Source organism: Pseudochaenichthys georgianus, chromosome 1 (genome assembly GCF_902827115.2).
Source record: "Pseudochaenichthys georgianus chromosome 1, fPseGeo1.2, whole genome shotgun sequence".
In the NCBI taxonomy this organism is placed as follows: domain Eukaryota; kingdom Metazoa; phylum Chordata; class Actinopteri; order Perciformes; family Channichthyidae; genus Pseudochaenichthys; species Pseudochaenichthys georgianus.
The window spans coordinates 48,281,006-48,305,327 of NC_047503.1; the positions used below are offsets into that span (position 1 = coordinate 48,281,006).

The 24,322-nt window shown below is 42.7% G+C and overlaps 1 protein-coding gene across 1 annotated transcript in view; it reads right to left on the reverse strand.

The window, feature by feature from the left end:
- Window positions 1–24,322, reverse strand: part of LOC117453336 (voltage-dependent T-type calcium channel subunit alpha-1I-like) — a 294,731-nt gene that overhangs the window by 60,863 nt on the left and 209,546 nt on the right. Inside the window, 7 exon segments of the mRNA XM_071204189.1 lie at window positions 709–860; window positions 3,164–3,356; window positions 9,193–9,282; window positions 10,477–10,602; window positions 13,746–13,849; window positions 13,852–13,871; window positions 16,030–16,208. Of these exon segments, the coding sequence (XP_071060290.1) occupies window positions 709–860; window positions 3,164–3,356; window positions 9,193–9,282; window positions 10,477–10,602; window positions 13,746–13,849; window positions 13,852–13,871; window positions 16,030–16,208 (864 nt within the window).

Here is a 24,322-nt window from a genome sequence, read left to right on the forward strand (position 1 = left end):
CTCTTCTACATCAACATGTGTCCCCTCTTCTTCATGTCTCTTCTACATCAACATGTGTCCCCTCTTCTTCATGTCTCTCCTACATCAACATGTGTCCCCTCTTCTTCATGTCTCTTCTACATCAACATGTGTCCCCTCTTCTACATCAACATGTGTCCCCTCTTCTACATCAACATGTGTCCCCTCTTCCTCACGTCTCTTCCACATCAACATGTGTCCCCTCTGTGGAAAGAGACTCTGAAAGTTTCAGGAACAAAGATTTTCTCTCTTTTTGATCCATTTCTATAAAAACCTGTCTGAAAATGAGCTGATCAGATTTTGGCCACTTTATGATGTCATAACGATGTGTTGTCTTGTGTAGCCATTAGCCAATCAGCAACAAGGTAACCCCCCCCCCCCCCCCCCCCCTTATCACCTGAATCTCCTCTAGAGCACCATTGAGTTCTTTGTAACCAAATGTCTCTCAGAGGGGCGTGGGCAGAGGTTCCTTATTTTCATCTAAAGTAACAGACAGGGAATCAGCACTTTGGAAACAGGGCTGAAACAGAGGGGATTATGGGTAATGCTGCAATGATCCGTTTGGTGTGTCAGCCAATCAGAGACAGGCTCTGGATATATCTGAGACCTGGGATACATTGATGAAACACTGTATAATAGGGACCTTTAAAGGAGTCTGCTCTGTCCGTCTCACTCAAACACCATGCCCACCTTTGGTTGGCCGAAGTGCTCCAGAGACATGGTGATGACGTTGATGCAGATGATGAAGGTGATGGTGAGGTCCAGGTAGTGGCTCGTACACAGGGTGTGGATGGCCAGTCGTGTCTGGCCGTATGAGGCGTAGTAGGGCACCTTCTGGGCTTCTGGGGACAGAGAAAGAAAGAGGGACATAAGACGGGTATTGAATCAGTGAAAAGGAGGGGGACATATCATTGAGAGGGAAATTGAAGCACTGCATCGAGGAAGCAGAAAAAGGGACTGGACTGTAGGGAAATAAATTATGTTACGAGTGAGGGTGATGGCAATGGAAAAGTGAGAAACAGATATCTGATGTAAAATAGGAGAAGTGTGCGGAGAAAGCAAAAGGATGTGCAAACAGAATGATTTATGTAATGATGTATTCACGTCAAAGGGGTGAAGAGCGAGGGGCAGAGCAAGTGAAGAAAACGCAGAGATAAAACCGTGAGATAATACGAAATAAATAAGTAAATAAATGATGAATATGAGAGGAAGGTTGAATAGTTTTAAATGAATTGAAATAATGACTCAGTAAAAGTCATTCAGGATGTGAAATGAGACGTCTTGGGGATAAGCCATTTGGATTATAGCCAGGAGAGAGTGCAGTGCTTAAGAAGATCAGTATGCAGTGTCTCTACTTTAAAGAGTCCTCTCCTGCTGATGCTCAGGTGTATATCAGTATGTAGTGTCTCTACTTTAAAGAGTCCTCTCCTGCTGATGTCCAGGTGTATATCAGTATGTAGTGTCTCTACTTTAAAGAGTCCTCTCCTGCTGGTGTTCAGGTGTATATCAGTGTGTATAGTCTCTACTTTAAAGAGTCCTCTCCTGCTGATGTTCAGGTGTATATCAGTATGTAGTGTCTCTACTTTAAAGAGTCCTCTCCTGCTGATGTTCAGGTGTATATCAGTATGTAGTGTCTCTACTTTAAAGAGTCCTCTCCTGCTGATGTTCAGGTGTATATCAGTATGCAGTGTCTCTACTTTAAAGAGTCCTCTCCTGCTGATGTTCAGGTGTATATCAGTATGTAGTGTCTCTACTTTAAAGAGTCCTCTCCTGCTGATGTTCAGGTGTATATCAGTATGTAGTGTCTCTACTTTAAAGAGTCCTCTCCTGCTGATTGTTCAGGTGTATATCAGTATGTAGTGTCTCTACTTTAAAGAGTCCTCTCCTGCTGATGTTCAGGTGTATATCAGTGTGTCGTGCCTCTACTTTAAAGAGTCCTCTCCTGCTGATATTCAGGTGTATATCAGTATGTAGTGTCTCTACTTTAAAGAGTCCTCTCCTGCTGATGTTCAGGTGTATATCAGTATGTAGTGTCTCTACTTTAAAGAGTGCTCTCCTGCTGATGTTCAGGTGTATATCAGTATGTAGTGTCTCTACTTTAAAGAGTCCTCTCCTGCTGATGTTCAGGTGTATATCAGTATGTAGTGTCTATACTTTAAAGAGTCCTCTCCTGCTGATGTTCAGGTGTATATCAGTATGTAGTGTCTCTACTTTAAAGAGTCCTCTCCTGCTGATGTTCAGGTGTATATCAGTATGTAGTGTCTCTACTTTAAAGAGTCCTCTCCTGCTGATGTTCAGGTGTATATCAGTATGTAGTGTCTCCACTTTAAAGAGTCCTCTCCTGCTGATGTTCAGGTGTATATCAGTATGTAGTGTCTCTACTTTAAAGAGTCCTCTGCTGATGTTCAGGTGTATATCAGTATGTAGTGTCTCTACTTTAAAGAGTCCTCTCCTGCTGATGTTCAGCTGTATATCAGTATGTAGTGTCTCTACTTTAAAGAGTCCTCTTTTCCACTTTTCTCTACTGATTGACCTCCCCTCTTTCTCTATTCCATTATCTTCCCTTCCCAGGATTCATACTTTAAATCCATCATACTTTCGCCTCCTCTCTCCTTCTTGCTCTCCCTTTTTTACATCACCCCAATGTGTCTTCCTAACCCTCCTCTACCTCTTCATCCTCTTGGCTTCAAAGCCTCTATTCCCACCTCATTTTCCTTGAAGCAACATTCTTATTTCCAGAGGTGGAAGTAACGGATTACATTTACTCAAGAAATATTAACAATAATAATAATAACAACAACAATTGTAATAATAATAATCATAAAGTTGCTACTACTAATAACAAAACAAAAACTCTAAATACGATCAAATAATAATCAAAAATTAATATAAAGAGAGAAAATTCAAATAAAACATTAAATAATAATAATAACAATAATAATGAATGACGGAAACAAATAAATAAATAAATTCATAATCGATAAATAAATAATAAACAAACAAACAAATTAAAAAAATTGTTTAACATGTAACAGAGTATTTCTACATGGTGGTATAACTAATATGACTTTATTAAAAGGTCTGAGTACTTCTTCTAGCGCTGCCAACATCTCTACCCCCCACCCTCTTCTACCCGCCACCTTACTTCTCCTCTTCTTTTCCATGCGACGCTGGCGCTTCTCCTCCCGTCTCTTGGCCTCCTCCACCTCCTGGTGCTGCCGGCACTTGTGGAAGTTCTCCACCACCACGCCCACGAACATGTTGAGGACGAAGAAGCTGACGATCAACAGGAAGGAGATGAAGTAGAGCAGCATCCACGGGCTGTTGTTGGTCGACGGCTGGAGGTCAGGAAGACAGAGAGTAGGAAGATCAGGAAGGAGGGAAAAAGAGAAGAAGAATATGTGACGGATTAATTGGAAAATGGTGGTGTTCGTGACAGGAAGTAAGGAAGACGTAAGGGAGGACTGGTCAACGGCTGGAGGTGAGGAAGAAAGAGTTGGAAGAACTAGGAAGAAGAAAAAGGGGATAACTGGATGAGACACAAGCTAGGACAATAGTAGAGTAGGTGGAAAGGAAGTAAGGATGACGAAAGGGAGGACTGGCAGAAGAAAGAAAGAACGTGATAGAGTCGTGATAAAGAGTTCAGTCAGACAGGTGAGGAAAGCTCAGTGACACATAAGGAAAGAATGGACGATGGAACAAAGAGAATAAGTGATTGGTGAGAAAGGTCAGAAAGAGATATCTGAGTATTGAAATAAGAATGAGTACAAGACGCTGGAGGAAGAGGTTGGCTACTTCCCACGTCTGCATATCTGCGAGGGTCAACTGTGGTCCTTAAATAATTATCTACAACGGTCTGCACAAACTGTACACCGTTTTTAGGCCGACGTCTGCCCAGACTCTAGTTCAGTTGGTGGCCTTTCAACTTTAGCTAATTCGCTGAGAAGAAGAACAATAAGGTAACCAAACCAATGGTTGGTTTAAAGAGGTTGTTTGTTGACATTGGCCTTAAGGACTGTTCAAAACATGGATATCATTTGTCTTCTAGTGAAAGCAAAGAGTCGAATGGCGTCATACTGATGTACAGGCCCTGATACACCAACCCGATGTTGGGACTCAGAGGCCGTCAGAGGCAGTCGGGCATTCGCGGCGCCCTACTCAGGTTGGTGTGTCCCGCACCGCCGTCTCTTTACGGCACATTTTCACACCTCCCGCGGCCGATTCAACATGTGGCCGTCAGAGAAAGTCGGGACAAATAAATCACTCTGATTGGCTGTTCAGCTTAGCGAGTCAGTGCATGAGAAGCGAGGCGGAAGTGAGGGACCAAAACAAATGATTAAGAAGGCACACACAGCCGGTTAATCTTTTTCATTTTCATCTCACCTGGACGCAAGAGTTTATTTTTTATGTTTACATGTTTTCGATCGACGAGAGAGAGTGAAAATGGAACCCAGACGGTATTTGTTGTTTGTTTATATTACGCAGTCTGTCTTCCGGTTGTTGCCTCTTTTGAATGACGAATACACACTACCGCCGCCTGCTGGTAAGGACAGTTATTGCTCTCGTCAACTGAAGTCTTTGTGGTGTGTTCGTAGGCGGGCGGCGTAAAAGTCGCGACGCCTTCGGTACGCGTTCTTTGGTCTCGGGTTGGTGTGTAGCGGCCTTAAGAGTCAATTGTGTTATGTATGAAACCGACAAGCGACACGAACAGTTTGTACGAGCCTTAAGAAAACTGAAGATGCCAGAAGGGAGCTCAACGTAGAAACAGCCACCTCTGGAACCCTCCAAAGCTGAACATGTTCTATGCATGACTTGATGATTAGAAAGACGACAGTATATCAGGAAGACATAGGCAACGTTTGAAGTCAAGCTGAGGACGTTGTGGTTCACGGTCAAAGCCTTTTCCCTCAATCACCTGGTTTAAAGAGAACATCCCGAGTGGAGTTGTTACGCCTTCATCATGTTGCTTTGATATCCTCCTATCATCCAAAGATTTACAATCACACCTTCAGGCAATTGACTATTTCCAATTCATATAATCTGTAGAACTGACTAAGTGTTAGCTCTGAAATAGTTCGGTGGTTGTTTCAGGATACCTAACCTCTTGGATTCAGTCCCTTTATCCCCATCCAGGATTAGCACAGGGTAATAATAGTTTAGTTTATTTATTTATTTAAAAGACAGTGCACATTAATTAGCCAGTAGGCTTATTTTCAACTGTTGTCCTTGGTGTGAGGGAATATTTCTGTCTTTACTCCTAGATATTTAACCTTTTCTGTGTGTTGACATTTACTACCAACCCTGGCTCTGTTATCCCTCTTAAGGAATGGGAGACTCCAGCTATCTTGATAAACCAGTTCGGTCACAACATGTTTTACGGCTGTGGGAACGCTGGCTTCGAGGCCATTACGGGTCAAACGCAAGTGATTCAGGGTGCCCAGCTGTTTAGTCTTTCTCCCCAAATATGTTGTTTACTCTCTCTGAACTAGTTAAAAGGGCTGTCGAGAGAGAGGCGCGGCAGATTTGACATGGCAGCCCACCCGTGCAGTCAGAACCTTTGACTGTGTGACTTGTGATGTGAATTCTCCGGCCGATACTTGTAAATAAATATCAGTGTTTGACATCAAAGCTCCAGCTCTCCTCGTGTCTCTCTGAGTCCTGACTCTCCATTGCTGCAGAAGTTTCCCTTACAATTGGCAAGATGTTAAATGACCACAACAAGACTAGAGAAATACAAACATAATTAAATAGAGTACAACAATAAATAAACAGCAGTACAACAATAGAGAGGAACAAAGAAACATGCAAACAGATGAAATATCATCATACCTTGATACAGTTACAAGTGTTCACATGTTTGATTGCTTCAAAGCCAGTTCCTATGATTGCGGTGAAATGTATGATAGGAGGTGAATAGAGCTATCATATGGTTAAGCACATAATATACATTTAAGGTAAACCCCCTAGTTTGTAACTTGGGAAATGTTGCTTTAGTTTATCAATTGCAAACATGAGACTAGGGGAAGTCATCTATTGTTCCATTTTTAGAAACTATTGAAATGCCACGACACGCCCAATTACAGTCATCCAATCAACACCTCACAGCCAGTGCAGTCCAGCTGTCCTGCAGCTGCAACTGGGAACAAAGGCAGCGACAGAGATGGAGACAATGTGAGGAACAGAGCGGAATGATTGGCTGCGGAGGAAGCCATCGCAGCGAGTCATTAGAAATCAAAAGAAATCAAGTTCAGGTGCAATGACATGAGCGTCAGGGTTTCAATCTGGAGGATAGTTAGGTGTTGAAAGCAAAGGGAGATGTGAGAATGGGATTAGTCAGTCAGAGTGTTGGACCCTGAGGAGAGCCAACTGAATCACCAGGATAATTCCCTCCCTTTAATAGATTCACTAATGTTCAAATAAAACCAATTCTAAAGGGAATCCGCTTCGAAGCCGCCTCAGAAGACTCATTTTCACCCTGCCATCAGACTCTGAGAGTGTGATGTGTGCGTTATAGGAACGTTAATTGAAATGAAAGCATTACATATGTGAGTTGCAAGAACGTAAACTGCCATTTAAAATTCTCTGAAACTAATCTTAATCGTGTGTAAAATGGTGTAGATATTAGTAAGAATTTGAAGTGTGTTTCCATGAAATATAGCTGAGCAGTTAAAGCAGGAATGAAAAAGAGAGAACGTTTAAAAACAGCTGGCAAATCAGGATGCCATTGTTAGTTTACAAAAGTTGCAGAAATTGTAAATTAAATGTACTGCAGCTGTTTTTATATATAACTTTGGAATATAACTTATATATTCATGAACCCCAGTCTGTGGCTTAACCCTTGTGTTGTGTTCAAAAGCGGTTACCGTTCATGGTGCTCGTTTTGACCCATGATTTATCTCAGTCCAAAACACTCAAAAATAACGACTAACATCCAATATTGTTTTAACTACATCATAACTAACTTATTATTCAATTCAATTCAAAACCTTTATTTATCCAGGTAAAATCCCATTGAGATCAATAATCTCTTTTTCAAGGGAGACCTGCAACTACGCATTCCTAACCGTACAATCCTGTTGACATTTCATTGCATGGCCCCAAAAAACATTACACCACATATTTAAAGTGGACCTATCATGCTATATTTGAACAATATATTGTAGGGCCATACCTATATAAAGTATATAAATATATATATTTTTCAAAATACCAAAAAGATCCTGCATTTTAGCCATGCTTCATTTCACTTTATTTGCTCTTTCCAGCCCTGTTTTTGCAGGGGGCTGATTCCGTGAGCTGCAGCTGACCACGCCCCCCTGCAGGAGAGGGGAGTTGGCAGTTACTTTGGCATTAGGGCAGGGATATCTAGATACTCTCCAAGGTTTGACATAATGAATTGTGCTACTTTTAAAGCAAGCAACGATGTTTTCAAATCTGTAATCAAAAAGCTCCTCAAAAATGCTATCGAAGCAGTTCCTGCCGTTGCTACGTTAGTTCAAACGGTAACAACGGTCTATTTTTCTTAGCGGATGCATGTCAATTTAAATCAATACAACTATTTTTTAAATCAATAAAATCATTTTCTAAATCCATGAAAGCATTTCAATTAATATTGGGAGTCATGTTGTTACTTTGTCGAGAATGTGGCCGTGTAATAAGCGGGATAATGTGCAGCTTCGTGCCGATCTAGATCCCTCCGCCTCGCGTCGGGCTCCTGATCAGCCTGTCGGTGTTCTTTTCCCCGTAATGACCGCGTCGCTGCACATTATCCCTTACATGTGATTATATAGAGTCATTATTCATTTGTTTTAAAGCAGGAGGCGCAAAGGCTTGCCTCGGGGAGGGAGAGAAAGAGCCACAGCGGAGAATAAACAGAAGGGCAACCATGGCAACCATGCAAGGGAAGTCTTCTTCGCTGCTTTTGTGGCAGACTACAGCGCCACTTACAGGCCTGGCATATGTACTACAGCGTCTCCAGCGCTTTCGAGCGGCAATGGCCGGCGGTGGCCCAACCTCTCATTCCCCTGATAGGTGGAGAGTTGACCAATAGCCGTAGAGCCACTTTACTGATGTCAGACAGTAAAGTGTTCAAATCTGGATCAGTCTGTATCAGATCCGTTGCAGCCCCGTCCTTAGAGATTTGGGTATAGAGGAAAAGAGTGGCGGTTGTGTTTTCTGAAACTTGGTGAGTTCCCTGGAACACCGGGGACACATATTCATGTATACAAGATGTACAAAAGTGCGTTTTGCATGATAGGTCCCCTTTAAGTAAAACGTGTGATTCAATTCACTCATTATATTTCCTATAGGGAAGACAGTGGATCATTATCTGACTATAATAGACTAATATTAGAATACAATCTCCCCAAAAAAAAGACCCCAAGTCACCCACAACAATTCTGCTGGGTCTCCCCAGACCCCAACACCAAAATAGACACTTTTTTTAGAGACCTTCAGACCTGGCAACAATTGTCAAAATCTGTTTTGTCGTGTTTATATAGCTGTTGTGGAGGATATCATGAAGCCTTGTTCCGTAAAAAAAAAAACTAGAGCGTAGTTATTATATAGTTTTAACTTGAAACGGGTCACGGGAGACCTGAACACAACATAAGGGTTCCAAAGTGTTTCGTAAAGAAATTGGCTCCATTTCCATCAGACCTGCCTAATAAGTGAAGTAAAGAAGAGTCCGGCCATGGGGAGGTTTCAGGACAGAGCACTGATCTGGGGTCACGGTGACTGTTGTTGTGAGTAGCATTTGATTCTAAGATGAACCTTGTACCTTGAATATCAAAGGATTAAAGCAGCAAACCGGGGCTGGTTGTTAGGTATCTAGCGAGCCCTTGCAGTTCTAGGGAATGAAATGCAGAAAATGAATCATCAGCAACTAGGCCGTCATGCTTTTTGGATATGTTTCTGTTGGAGCTAGTTGAGGTGGTTTGGCTATGTGATCAGGAAGCCTCTTCGTGGAGGAATGGTGGGAACATCCAACTGGGTGGAGATCCCGCGCTGACCAGAAGGAAGGATTTCAAGTCCCATCTGGTCTCAGAACGCGTGGGGTTCCCCAGAAAGAGATAAAGATGAAGGCATGTGGGAGAAGCTGCTCAGTGTCTGCCACTGAGAGCTGGATACTTTCAGTGTGCTGGTTGAGTATTTAGTCCATGTGTGTGATATTACCTGCTGGTCTATGCCCACTGCGTCCAGCCCGTGGTACATGATGTTCACCCAGCCGTCTTTAGAGGCCAACACAAACAGCGACATCAGAGCCTGTAGGACACACACACACACACACACACACACACACACACACACACACACACACACACACACACACACACACACACACACACACACACACACACACACACCACACACACACACACACACACACACACACACACACACACACACACACACACACACCACACACACACACACACACACACACACACACACACACACACACACACACACACACACACACACACACACCACCATGTATACATCACTTCAGGGGACATTACATTGACTTACATGCATTTCCTGGAGACTTATCCTAACCTTAACCATAACCAACACATGCCTAACTCTAACCAAGTATTCACCCTCACATTAATGATAGCCCTTATGGGGACCTCCAATTTGTTCCCATAAGGGAGGTGAGTCCCCACACATGTGTAAACAGATTTAGGTCCCCACAAGTATAGTAATGCTAGGCCACACACACACACAAAACCCAAAGGTCTTTAGTTTCACTCAACCCTAACCCTAACCCTAGTTCAATCACATTTAACATAACATACTTACCGTACAAATATTATTATGTTATGTTATTATTATGTTTTATATTATTGAAAACAAATGACCCAAGTAACATTTGTAATTTGTCTTCTTATTTAGATATCTTTATCTACTCTTTAGATTTGGATATTTTATTGTTGAAATGTCAAATATATACTTACCGTTTATGTTTATTTCCTACTATTAGTATATATTTTGACTGTCGATGTTGATCATATTTAAATGAGATGTTTTCATGTGCAATGCCTCGTTTGTAAAGTAAATCTAATCTCATCTAATTTAGCAATGCACTTATTTCTTCCTGACAGCTTTAAACACCAACCTTTCTACATTCCTATAATATGATCTAAAGTCAAATATAGAAATGTAAGAAGATAATTATGTTAGTTAGTTATATGTTAATGTTCTATCTAGTGTATGACTCAATTCAACACTACCTTTTCAAACGCTTTATCCTTTTACATTAACAGTTGAAATCATACCTGTTTTTATTTCATAACTTTTTTCTGGAACCATCTCTCTCTCTAAGATATTCTTCTTGTACTTCTATAGGAGACATTCTGTGCTCATTATTTAAGCTATGAGTAGGTTCACATAAATATGTTCAACACCATCCAGACGAAGTTTCAGGGATGTATTTCCCTCTCTCTCGTACAGTACCTGTCCGAGGTTGTCAAAGTTGTATTTGTGGTGCACCCATCGATAGTTGGCAGCCAGACAGTCGGATTTGTTGGTGATGTTCTTCACGTCGAAACCCACGCAGTAGTAGAACTTCCCTTTGAAGAGCTGCGAAGGAAAACACACACACACACACACACACACACACACACACACACACACACATACACACACACACACACACAATGAGAGAATGAGGCGTGCAGAGATGCATTTTGATGAAGTCATGACAACACTCGAGTGTTCCCCGTTCTTTCAAGCAGCTTTTGAAGTAATGTTGTAATTAGCGTCTGTAACTTCAAGTCTCCTCCTGAGAGATGTTTTTAATTCTCAATCATTTTGAATACATCACAGTGGGGAGTGGGTCAAATGCAGCTTACTGAAAAGATGCAGAAGGAATAATAATGTGGGGACGAACAGGGTGGGATTGACAAGTAGATACAAAATAATACTGGACTGCAATGTTGTTAAAACTACGGGGAAAAACTACGGCTGCACAATTGAATGAAGTTGCCTGTAAATACATATTATTACATAAACCTGTTGAGCCTTTTCTTCCAGGGTTGAAACGGCTTGTAATGTTGTTATTTTATGCTGTCTCAGTATTTAGTACAGGTGTAACCCTGTAAGGCCCACTGCTGTAATTGTACAACATTACTTTAAGCCAGTGTTTCTCAAACCTTTTCATACCAAGGACCACGTATCCAATAAAGAACAACTCGCGGACCACCTAATCTGTCCAGGGACTACAGATGAAAAATAGCCTCTTGGCTAACTCTGGCACGTTTACGGAAATGTTCATTAATGTGCACTGTCCCTGTTAAATAAATGAATAAATAAAATAAATAAATAAACTCCACAAATATCCCAAATCACATCGTTTTTCTAGAAAAGATTACAAATCGCCTGGAAATTGTATAAACAAGTGGCAAAGCTCGCTCTATTGCAGAGATATTCCCGCGAGTGCGGAAAACTTAAATGTATTTATTTATTTCAAATGTGAAATTGTACCAATATACTCACGTACCTGAGAAGCACTGCTTTACGCTATCCTAAAAAAGTCAGTAAATGTATTTTTTTTTCTAAACACCACTTTTACAAAGTCAATAGGTCTTTTGTTCAGCCGCAATGCTATTGGGATAGTACAACGTGTTTATAGGTCCAGCCCTCACTCCATACACTACAACAACTTTCCGAATCTTCAAACGAGCAACATCTCTTTGTTTTATTGGACTGGATCTGTCAGATTCAAGTAAGTAAAATGTGGGTGATTATTACAATGTCATAATATGTCAATACATTCATCAAATTAGATTTGAGCAGCTTATGTCTTTGTTGTAATATTACAAACACTGGGTCAGTGTGGTGGTCAAAATAGCATGAGTGCCTGTCATGGACCCCCGCCCTTCTTATATGTTCACATAGGGAAATAAAACACTAATAGAAAGTGATAATGTCTTTGATAATTCACTATCCTAAGTTCTAAATGTGTCCTCTGTTAAGACAAATGTTTGAGGAAGAGGATAAGGGCCAATCATGTATTTTTTCTGAACATCTCCGAATTCTGACTTTTCAGAATTGGTTGTCAGAAAAAAAAAAAGTGAATTCTGACTTTTTCTCAGAGTTCTGACTGCAGACTAATATTTCAAATTTTTGTCTTCATAATTCTAACTTTCTTTTCTCAGAATTTGACTTTTTTAAAATGTATTTATTAAGAATTTTCCTAAAATGCAAATTTCTTCTGTGAACATCAATTTGTACTCAAGTTCTGACTTTTTTTTAAAAAACATCTCTAATTCATTCAGAGTTTTGGTTTCTTCAGATTTCTGACTGTTTCCAGGATTTTGCCTTTTTTCATTTTCACATTTTTAATCAAAATTCTTAATATTTTTAATTTTTCAGAAGTCAGACTTATTTATTTTATTCTTCCAATTTTCAACACAGAAATCTGACTTTTTCCCCAGGTTTTTGCATTTTCTTTTCATAATATTGACTTTTTTCCTCATTATTTTGACTTTCATAGGTCTAACACTTTCTGTAGTCTTGAGTGGCCATGATTAAGTGAACCCTCAAATGCACTGTACATGTTGTTGCAAAGGTTGAGGATCATCATAAAGCCATGTGCAGCGATAAAGCAAACTTTGGTCTTCTGAACTCAGCAGGTCCAATGGAAACTGAGTAAATGTTGGATTGTGCTCGAATGAGCCGTGCTTTCACTGAGGTTGAAACAGGGCCTCATGTTCATGTCTAATGATTCATGTTTTTGCTTGAGGTGGAAGTTAGGAGCATGATTGTCCATCCATCTTCTCCCGCTTATCCGTGGTCGGGTCTCGGGATATCAGTTCCAGCAGAGAGCCCCAAACGTTCCTTCCCCTGGCGACATCAACCAGCTCTGACTGGGGGGTCCCAAGGCGCTCCCAGGCCAGAAGAGATATAATCCCTCCACCTGGTCCTAGGTCTACCCCTCTGTCTCCTCCCAGCTGGACGTGCCTGGAACACCTCCCTAGTGAGGCGCCCAGGTGGCATCCTAACTAGGTGCCCGAACCACCTCAACTGGCTCCTTTCGACGCGAAGGAGGAGCGGCTCAACTCCGAGTCCCTCCCTGATGCTTCTCACCTTATCCCTAAGGGAGACGCCAGCCACCCTGCGGAGAAAACCCCCTTCTGGCTCAGCTCCCTTTTCGTCACAGCGGTGCGGTAAAGCGACTGCAGTACCGCTCCCGCTGCTCCGATTCTCCGGCCCATCTCACGCTCCATTGTTCCCTCACTCGAGAACAAGACCCCGAGATACTTGAACTCCTTCACTTGGGGTAAGGACTCATTCCCTACTCGGAGTGGACAGTCCATCGGTTTCCTGCTGAGAACCATGGCCTCAGTTTGGAGGAGCATGATTGTGACCTAGCATATTTCCACCCACTTTAATAATCATGCATAACGACTTAAAGGTGCCACGGCGTGCATAAGGGTAACTTTATTAGCTTGTATGACTTCATTTAACATAGTTTGACCATTTCAAGGCCAACAAAACATGTTGCCGAGTCCATAGACATGTTTTAAGACTTTTAGACTTCTTGCACTATTTTGTATTTTATTATATGTTGCATTGTTGGAGTCAGAATCAAGTCAGAAGAATTTAATTGCCATTTCTACACCGTAGCTTATGACAATAAAACAATACAACTTTTGAATTGAATTGAAGACGTGCACAATCCTCAGAGAAATCAAAGACAAAGACAAAAGAACTCCATGTACCTGAACACCAAGGATACCGAAGATGATGAAGAAGGCGCAGCAGATGAGCACGATGTTGCCGATGGGCTTGAGGGACGTGATGAGCGTCTCGACGACCAGCTTCAGCCTGGAGCTCTGCTGATCACCCTGAAGGAGCGAGGGGGCAAACAGAGACTCAGTGAGGCACAGGGAGACCGAGGATAGGAACATTATGAAAACAAGTCAGAATTATGAAACAAATACATAAATTAACTCATTTTGAGAAAAGTTTCATTTTTGGAAAAAAGTCAACATTCTGAAAAAATTCATATCAAAAAATCTAAAATTTGAAAAAAGTCAGAATTTGAGACGAATAAAGAATTCGGAAAAAAAAGTCGGAATAATGAAAAAGTCTCTCCCTTGAAAATCGTCTCAAACATGTATCACATACTGAGCAAGCATAACACAACAACATTGAATCCAAAGCATCAGAAAGACTGATTTGGACCAAAACATGTGCATCAGACTAAACACTTCAAGTATGACTCTCAACTTGTTGCCAGGCAACTGCTCTGATAGCAGGTGCAGATTTGAATACTTCTGGGTCATGCTTGCCGTTCTCCACTGCTTTTAAAATAGAATACACTGTAGTTTGCCTTATTTCCTCATTGTCCTAAGTCAGTGGTTCCCAAACTTTTTCAGTCGGGCCCCCCTTGCGTAATTGGAAATATTTTCGGCCCCCCCCCAACCTGGTTCCCATCTATATTGGTAGCATTAATTGTATATTGTTGTAAAAACATTACATTTTCTCTGCTAATAATAAGAAGATCCAACTATAATTTTATATTTTATTTTGGATTACACATGAACAAAAGTGCTTGTAATAGATACTGTGAATTAATGTGGCCTAATTAAAACTAGTAGGCCTTCTTCGTAGATGTAGATTTCTAAATTCAAATGTTTTGAGACTGCCCCTCTCAGTCCATTCTCAATGTTCAGCTTTGATCTGTATTTCCTTTTGATGGCAGCATCAGCAGAAAGCCTGTCACACAAGTAGGGTGTTGCAAAAGGCAGCAGTGTGCCCACAGCTCTCTGACCAATGAGATACTTTCGAGCAGTGTTTGTTTACAATTTCTTTCCGCACCCCCCCTGCAGTACCTCCGCGACCCACCAGGGTTCGAACCCACAGTTTGAAAACCACTGTCCTAAGTGTTTTAGTTGTTTAGCTTTTACGGTTATTTGTATAGTTAAATGTATTTACCTACTTTTCAACTTGTTTTTTCAGATTGTTTATGTTCGCACCACCAGATACCAAAGCAAATACGTGTCAACGTACCTTGATTCAGATTCTGATTCCAGTTGTTGCATGCTAACCTAAGCTAGCTGTCTCCTAACTGACAGGTATGAAGGTAGCATCTTAGTGGGGACTCCATTGCCAAGTTAAGCTTTAACTATTGTAGACAATAACAACAACACAATTCATCTTTGAACACACAAACCAAACAATTATTATTATGAATGTATCGTGGTGTATAAATGCTAATGCTAATGCTTATTAAAAATATATAAATCCGAATACATCATGCAATGGAGTTGTTTTTCATGTTCCTTCCCTTGTTACGATTATTGTGTTATGTCACGTTTTCTATGTCTTGGTTTGGGTGTTTTGCTGTTCTCCCTGTCATGTTGTCATCCCTGTATATTGTCTGGTCTCTTTTCCCTGTGTTTTCATGTCTGTCGTTAGTTTCCCTGGTGTGTCTAATTTCCTGATTGTTTTCACATGTCACTCCTTGTGTATTGGCTTGTCCTCGGTGAGTGTTCTGTTCTGTCTTTGTCAGTATAGCCTTGGAATAAAATAATTATCTTTACGTTAATCTGCATTTGGGTCCGACCTGCTTCACACATCGTAACATTAGGTGAAAACAATCAGGAAATTAGACACACCAGGGAAACTAACGACATACATGAAAACACAGGGAAAAGAGACCAGACAATATACAGGGAGGAAACATGACAGGGAGAACAGCAAAACACCCAAACCAAGACATAGAAAACGTGACATAACACAATAATCGTAACTTCCCTGATGAAAAACCCACCTGTTTCCGCTGCACCAAAGAGCGAATGCTGGTACTCAAAGGGTTTTGCGCATTTAAAGCGTAAGCTCCAGCACTGACAGCAACAACATGCCTGCTTGTTTCATCACTGTCTGTGTCTTCATGGTTTTACTGCACTCATTGGGAGTGGCTTTTGGATGGAAGGGTCAGCTAAAGGAAGCGTAACGTCCTTCCTAATCAGTGATGGTGTGATCGTCTTTTCTTCTCACCTGAGGGGGCGGAGCGTCCGAAGCAACCTGAGGACCCGGAGAACCCCGAGGATCTTGGCTCCGCCCGCCATGGACACCACGATGTCGATCAGCGACACGAACACGAGGAAACCATCGAGGATGTTCCAGCTGCTCCTCAGATACGCTTTCTCCCCCACGTACAGGCCCATGGACACCACCTGGGGACACGCAGCAGCACACACTTCCATATGCACATTCCCCACTTAGCTGCTCAAACATCTGGTTCATGTCAGCTGGCAGGAGAGGAGACATTTGAACATCGTGAAGATCAAAGTCAACTCGGGATGGGAGGAGGAGGAGGCGTGTGATAGAGGGAGAAGTGTTGAAGAGTTACATTTCCAAAGAGATGAAAGGAGGGACAATGAGGACATAGAGGATAAAAGAGTCGCCTATTGTACTGTATCTCATCACAGCTCTCAGAAATATCCAGAACCTGTCTCTGATTGGCTGAAACACCAAACAGATCATTGCAGCATTACCCATAATCCCCTCTGTTTCAGCCCTGTTTCCAAAGTGCTGATTCTCTGTCTGTTACTTTAGATGAAAATAAGGAGCCCCTCCCCACGCCCCTCTGAGAGACATTTGGTTACAAAGAACTCAATGGGGGGGGGGGGGGGGTTACCTTGGTGCTGATTGGCTAATGGTTACTCAAGACAACACATCGTTATGACATCATAAAGTGGGCACAATCTGATCAGCTCATTTTCAGACAGGTTTTTATAGAAATGGATCAAAAAGAGAGAAAATCTTTGTTCCTGAAACTTTCAGAGTCTCTTTCCACAGAGGGGACACATGTTGATGTAGAAGAGACATGAGGAAGAGGGGACACATGTTGATGTAGAAGAGACATGGACAAGAGGGGACACATGTTGATGTAGAAGAGACATGGAGAAGAGGGGACACATGTTGATGTAGAAGAGACATGAAGAAGAGGGGACACATGTTGATGTAGAAGATACATGAAGAAGAGGGGACACATGTTGATGTAGAAGAGACATGAAGAAGAGGGGACACATGTTGATGTAGAAGAGACGTGAAGAAGAGGGGACACATGTTGATGTAGAAGATACATGAAGAAGAGGCGACACATGTTGATGTAGAAGAGACATGAAGAAGAGGGGACACATGTTGATGTAGAAGAGACGTGAAGAAGAGGGGACACATGTTGATGTAGAAGAGACATTAAGAAGAGGGGACACATGTTGATGTAGAAGAGACATGAGGAAGAGGGGACACATGTTGATGTAGAAGAGACATGAAGAAGAGGGGACACGTGTTGATGTAGAAGAGACATGAAGAAGAGGGGACACATGTTGATGTAGAAGAGACATGGAGAAGAGGGGACACATGTTGATGTAGAAGAGACATGAGGAAGAGGGGACATATGTTGATGTAGAAGAGACATGAAGAAGAGGGGACACATGTTGATGTAGAAGAGACATGAAGAAGAGGGGACACATGTTGATGTAGAAGAGACATGAAGAAGAGGGGACACATGTTGATGTAGAAGAGACATGAAGAAGAGGGGACACATGTTGATGTAGAAGAGACATGAAGAAGAGGGGACACATGTTGATGTAGAAGAGACATGGAGAAGAGGGGACACATGTTGATGTAGAAGAGACATGAAGAAGAGGGGACACATGTTGATGTAGAAGAGACATGGAGAAGAGGGGACACATGTTGATGTAGAAGAGACATGGAGAAGAGGGGACACATGTTGATGTAGAAGAGACATGGAGAAGAGGGGACACATGTTGATGTAGAAGAGACATGGAGAAGAGGGGACACATGTTGATGTAGAAGAGACATGGAGAAGAGGGGACACATGTTGATGTAGAAGAGACATGGAGAAGAGGGGACACATGTTGATGTAGAAGAGACATGGAGAAGAGGGGACACATGTTGATGTAGAAGAGACATGGAGAAGAGGGGACACATGTTGATGTAGAAGAGACATAATAGGTGACCTTTAAATGACACAGATGTTGAGACGTTGTGTGAAGCTGCAAAAGCTGCAGTGGCACGTATTTCAGTTTCTCTCTCAGAGTTAGAGCGTGTCGTCTTTCAGCCGGGGGAGGTCCCGCTCACCAGGACAGCTCTGATGGGGATTGAGCCAGAACGAGAGGAGGAGGAGAAGGACATCTTAAGAAACTAAAATAAGGGAATGGGCGAGGCTCAAAGAGAACGTGTGAGTGTGTGGGGCTGGAGGACACATTGCATGGTCCATGGTGTGTCTGTCATGTCGTAAGAGAACCAGCAAAGGATCATCGTCTCGTCTTCCTTACACGGCAATACGATGCCACTGAAGGCGTATGTGGGACGCTGGAGAAATGTAGGCGTAAAGACGCTGTTAGTGCATCTGTTGTGGGAACGTAGTGACGATGGCACCCTGCTGCATCGAAAGCCACTGAGCATGCATCTGTTGGGTACCTGGAGGCGTGACGGGAGCTCTGCACACAGTTCAGGATGCCTCGAGTCAGGGTGGGTTCAGAATACGAGTGATTCCCGAAGTGACAAAGAGTCGTTGTTGGGAACGCGTCAAACTGTAGGAAAACATCTTCCAACATAACTCGTATAACCCAATCCACCTCTTGTCGCTCTGCAAAAAACACTATATTATCTATTTTGAAGCGTGTTTTGAAGCTACTTTAACTTTATCAGTGTTCTTCTTTCAAGCATGCTGACCAGACAAGAGAAGGGAAGTGTTTTCAGACGTTTCTAGACATCTTCGCTGACCATTGGTTCTAACATCGCCAATTTGAAGAACTTAGGAACTTCACAGTTCATGTTCAATCGCAGCGAGGCATTATCAACGGGTTAGAGTGCCTCGACAGCACTCCTCTCTATCTTCTCAAACAGAAGTTGATTGTGATTGGTCTGGCATCTGTCCAGAGAGGAGACGGATAACACCAATTAAAACACGAGCACAGGGTTCCACCGCAACATTGCAGAGCCATTGGTTCGCCGCTGAACTCTATTACTACAGTCGCCAATCAAAGCTGACTGGAGAGGAGAACTAGGAACTTTTTAGGCTAGCTGTTGCCCCCGATTTCTAGTCTTTAAGCTCTGCTAATTTGTGCTATGCTAATTGGCTTCTCGAGGTTGGGTCATATTTCCGATACAGGTGAGGGTGGTGTCAAGGGAAAAAAGGTATGCCTTCGCTCTGCATTGGGCCGATCGGCTCGCTACTCCCTACATGTGAGTTGGACCCAGGTTCCCCTCAACGAAAACTCGCCTGTTTGCTATCCTGGCTCTAAAATGGTGAAACACAATCCCCATTGATATGACACCTTCCTTCACAGACTAAAAGCCCACTTCCTTCACAGACTAAAAGCCCACTTCCTTCACAGACTAAAAGCCCACTTCCTTCGCAGACTAAAAGCCCACTTCCTTCACAGACTAAAAGCCCACTTGTTTCAACTGACCCTTGGTCATTAAACAAAATACATGGCGGTACCCAAAGGGTTTGGCTCGCTGCACCCTCGCTGCGAGGGGGACCCAAGTTCCCATCAGCAGAAACACGTGGGTTTGCTATCCTGGCTCCAAGATGGTGGAATGAGCTCCCATTGACATCAGGACAGCAGAAAGCTCACACACCTTCCAGACTGAAACTCATCTCTTTCGACTCCACCTCGAGGATAGAACTACTAACAAAGCACTTATATACTAATAAAGGACTGGCTTATCTAAAGCCAGTTGAGTAGCACTTGCAATGCTTGGCTCTATGAAACCTGATGTACTTTATGATTCGGTTTTCTTCAAGGTTGTGTCTTCCTGGTCGAATGAACTTATTGGGAGTCGCTTTGGATAAAAGCGTCAGCTAAAGGAACCGTAATATTATCCTAGTGTCAATTAGCTTTGTTTGTGTTTTTGATTGGTGTGACCACAAAGGAGAAAGTAAATCAGAATAACCTGCCATGTTCCTTTCCTTCTGTCCTGCACTTGATTTCGTTATTATTTTATGTTTGTATGAATGCTGCGTGTCTCTGTTGTTGTCTGTTGTCTTTTCTGAATGTTTTGATGGCACCTTGAAAGGAGTAGCTTTACTCTTCTCGTTGCACTTGTATAATGACAATAAATGCGTCTATTCTATTCTAGGGCTAATTTTCACTAGAATGCTTTTATAAAAGCCTTCGAACCTTCAAAACATCAGAACAACAAATACCCTGACTGTGGCCACAGTAACGCAAAGTGACTGCCATGGCAACTGTTGTGAGGGCATCCTAACAATATAGAAAACAATGCAGACACCGGGCATCAAAGAAAGACTGAGAGTAAGGAAATAAATAGATGAAGGATGAAGAAAGAGATTTATGTATGAAAAACCTAATTGAAGGAGTCAGTTCGCAGGTGTTAGGAAAGATCTCCCTGGTCCCCGGCTTGAGCTTCAGTCTCAGGATCCATGTGTCTGTGATCCTCTCCAGAATGGAAGGAGTCATCACATACAGAGCATCAACTAGTTCCTGAACAGTGTCCTTCAAAAGCTGATATCCAAGAGAGGGAGTTACACAGCCACAAGATGGAGGTGAGGTACAAAATACTGACTTTTTCTCAAAATCTCAAAATTCTGTATTTTTCTCAAAATTCGGACTTTTTCTTAAAATCTCAACATTCTCAATTTTTCTCAAAATTCTCAATTTTTCTCAAAATTCTCAATTTTTCTCAAAATCTTGACATTTTCTAAAAATCTCAAAATTCTCAATTTTTTCTCAAAATTTCAACAAATCTCACTTTTTCTCAAAATCTCAAAATTCTAACATTTTCATTAAAATCTAAAATTCTGTCTTTTTCTGAAAATGCTGTCTTTTTTGTTAAAATCTCAAATTCAGAATTTTTCTCAAAATTCAGAATTTTTCTCAAAATTCAGAATTTTTCTCAAAATTTCAAAATTCTCACTTTTCCCTCAAAATTCTCACTTTTCACATACATCAACTAGTTCCTGAGCAGTGTCCTTCACATGCTGATATCCAAGAGAGGGAGTCACACAGTCACAAGATGGAGGAACAGAAAGCAGTATTCAATGTTTACTTCAGATTAGCTCCACGTCAGAAATGAGCATGCTTGATGTCTCTCTCCATAGAGGCTGAGTCATCATGTTCATCACATAGCTATCATCTGCCTCAAGCAGTCCTGATGCTCTTCTGGGTCATCACACGTCCTGTCATGTTCACAGCTACAGTTGATACCTTTGTAGCATGCTACTCTCATGCTGGAAGAGGACGTTCAGTGTTTTCCCAACAGCAGGAATCCTAAAAGCTTCGGCGAAAAACACACAATCTCTGTGCCGTGTTTTGACGGCCGACACGGTCCGAAACGCCAACTGTGAGAAAATGATATTTCGTACGTCGTTGCTGAGAGTTATGCACAGCGGTGATTCAGCAGGTCCTCTGTCACGTTCTGACGGCCAGGAGAGGAGTCATGACGACGCTCTGTTATTAATGGCAGCCGGCTCTACGGAGGCCCATCAGAGATGCTGGAGGGCCGTGGGGCGTCCATTAAGCAGATCAAAGATCGCTTGATACAACATGATGCATGGGGAACGCGTAGCAGGTCGATGCCCGCCCTTCTTCTCTGACTGTGGCTGACATTAAGTAGCTTCTCACATTAAAATCCACTTCCTCATGTCTCTTCTTCATCAACATGTGTCCCCTCTTCTCCATGTCTCTTCTTCATCAACATGTGTCCCCTCTTCTCCATGTCTCTTCTTCATCAACATGTGTCCCCTCTTCTCCATGTCTCTTCTACTGAAACAGAGGGGATTATGGGTAATGCTGCAATGACCTGTTTGGTGTTTCAGCCAATCAGAGACAGGCTCTGTATATATCTGAGGCCTGTGACATATTGATGAAACACTGTATAATAGGGGACCTTTAAAACATAATTACATGTGAACTGTACTTGCAGTATCACTGGGAAGCCACTGGCTGCACCCAAGTGACGGACGTCAACAAGCTGCTCATGGGTTTGAGACAGACTACACTGCATCTATATGGAGCTCTTCACTTCTTCTACTCACGTTTCTAGTGCCAAAGTACTTGAATAACTTGTGTTGGAGTCCAAAGCAGCTTCAGTGAGATAGATGGGACGTCTCTATAGGGTTTAAAGAGGCCCTGAGGAGTGGTTAGTGCATGTCAACGGTCTGCAGAGGCCCAAATCCCTGCGTTCCCTCCAGAGGGAGTTCCCCTCTCACATCACGGCTTGTACATACGAGCAAATTAACTCGTTGAAGACTTGATTTGCAAAAAGCAGCCCATAGTATTTTGCTTCAAGCCTGTTTGAAATGAATTGCCGCCTATAGGATGAGTATGTATCGTATACATAGTGTCGCACATCGCCGTGGGAAATGGGCTGCATGTGTTCTGAATCTCAGACTGTCTGCTCAGCTTCATTAGGCCAAGGACACAGTGTGACAGCAAGTACGAGTGGGTGTGTGTGTGTGTGTGTGTGTGTGTGTGTGTGTGTGTGTGTGTGTGTGTGTGTGTGTGTGTGTACTGTATGTGGGTGGGTGTGTGTGTGTGTGTGTGTGTGCGTCTGTGCATGTGTGTGTGTGTGTGTGTGTGTGTGTGTGTGTGTGTGTGTGTGTGTGTGTGTGTGTGGGTGTGTGTGTGTGTGTGATAAAGTGTGTGTGATAAAGTGTGTGGTAAAGTGTGTGATAAAGTGTGTGTGTGTGTGGGTGTGGGTGTGTGTGTGTGTGTGTGTGGGTGTGTGATACAGTGTGTGATACAGTGTGTGATACAGTGTGTGTGTGTGTGTGTGTGTGTGTGTGTGTGTGTGTGATAAAGTGTGTGTGTGTGGGTGTGTGATAAAGTGTGTGATAAAGTGTGTCTGTGATAAAGTGTGTGTGTGTGTGTGTGTGTGTGTGATAAAGTGTGTGTGTGTGTGTAAAGTGTGTGGGACGGTGTGTTGTGTGTGTGTGTGTGTAAAGTGTCGGTGTGTGTGTGTGTGTGTTGTGTGTGTGTGTGTGTGTGTGTGTGTGTGGTGTGTGCATGTGTGTGTGTGTGGTGTGTGTGGGTGGGTGATCCAGTGTGTGCTAAAGTGTTGTCTGTGATAAAGTGTGTGTGTGTGTGTGTGTGTGTGTGTGTGTGGTGTGTGTGTGTGTGTGTGTGTGTGATAAAGTGTGTGTGTGTGGGTGTGATAAAGTGTGTGTGTGTGTGTGTGTGTGTGATAAGTGTGTGTGTGTGTGTGATAAAGTGTGTGTGTGTGTGTGTGTGATAAGTGTGGTGTGTGTGATCAGTGTGGGTGTGTGGTGTGTGTGATAAAGTGTGATAAGTTGTTTGTGTGTGTGTGGTGTGATAAAGTGTGTGTGGTGTGTGGTGTGTGTGTGTGTGTGTGTGTGTGTGATTAAGTGTGGTGTGTGTTGTGTTGTGATAACTGTTTGATTAAAGTGTGTGTGTGTGTGTGTGTGTGTGATAAAGTGTGTGTGTGATAAAGTGTGTGTGTGTGCGTGTGTGATAAAGTGTGTGTGTGTGTGATAAAGTGTGTGTGTGTGTGGTGTGATAAAGTGTGTGTGTGTGTGTGTGTGATAAAGTGTGTGTGTGTGTGATAAAGTGTGCCGCTCCTCAGAGAGAGATCAAACTGCAACGAGACATTAGCAAGCGGGGGGGGTGTTTGATAAATCAATGTGTGTCGGACACCTAGCCTCAGGCAGATTCAAAGCATGCTATAATGTTGTTTGACTTTGCTTACCCACTTTGAAGCGGCTCACTGAGGTCTTTGACCGCAGTGAGGCTAAACGCTAAAGTGCGCTGAGACAAACGAGTGTGTGAAACATCTCAGCGTGGAGTTCAGCGAGCATCGATAGACTGTTGGAGATAACATCACATTCTGCAGGAGAGCGCCGGGAGAGACCGAGGCACAGAGTGCAACGGAGCCCGGCTGACCGCACCGCACACGGAGGTGCAGCAGAGTGGAGAGATACCGCGGCAGGTACGGGAGTGAAGATGAACGAGTGGCACGAAGAAGAAGAAGAAGAAGAAGAAGAAGAAGAAGAAAGAAGAAGAAGAAGAAGAAGAAGAAGAAGAAGAAGAAGAAGAATGCGAGTGATGGAGAAGTGAGTAAAGAGGCAGGAGGTGAGCTGTGTGGTGTGAGAGTGTGTGTGTGTGTGTGTGATAGTGTGTGTGAGTGTGTGTGTGTGTGTGTGTGTGTGTGTGTGTGTGTGTGAGTGTGTGTGTGTGTTGTGCACTCTCACTCCTTAAGCGTCCAATAGCGACGTTTGGTCAGTGTCCGTGGCGTCCAGTTGTGACGCTCCTAGCCTCCTTCAGCGTCATAA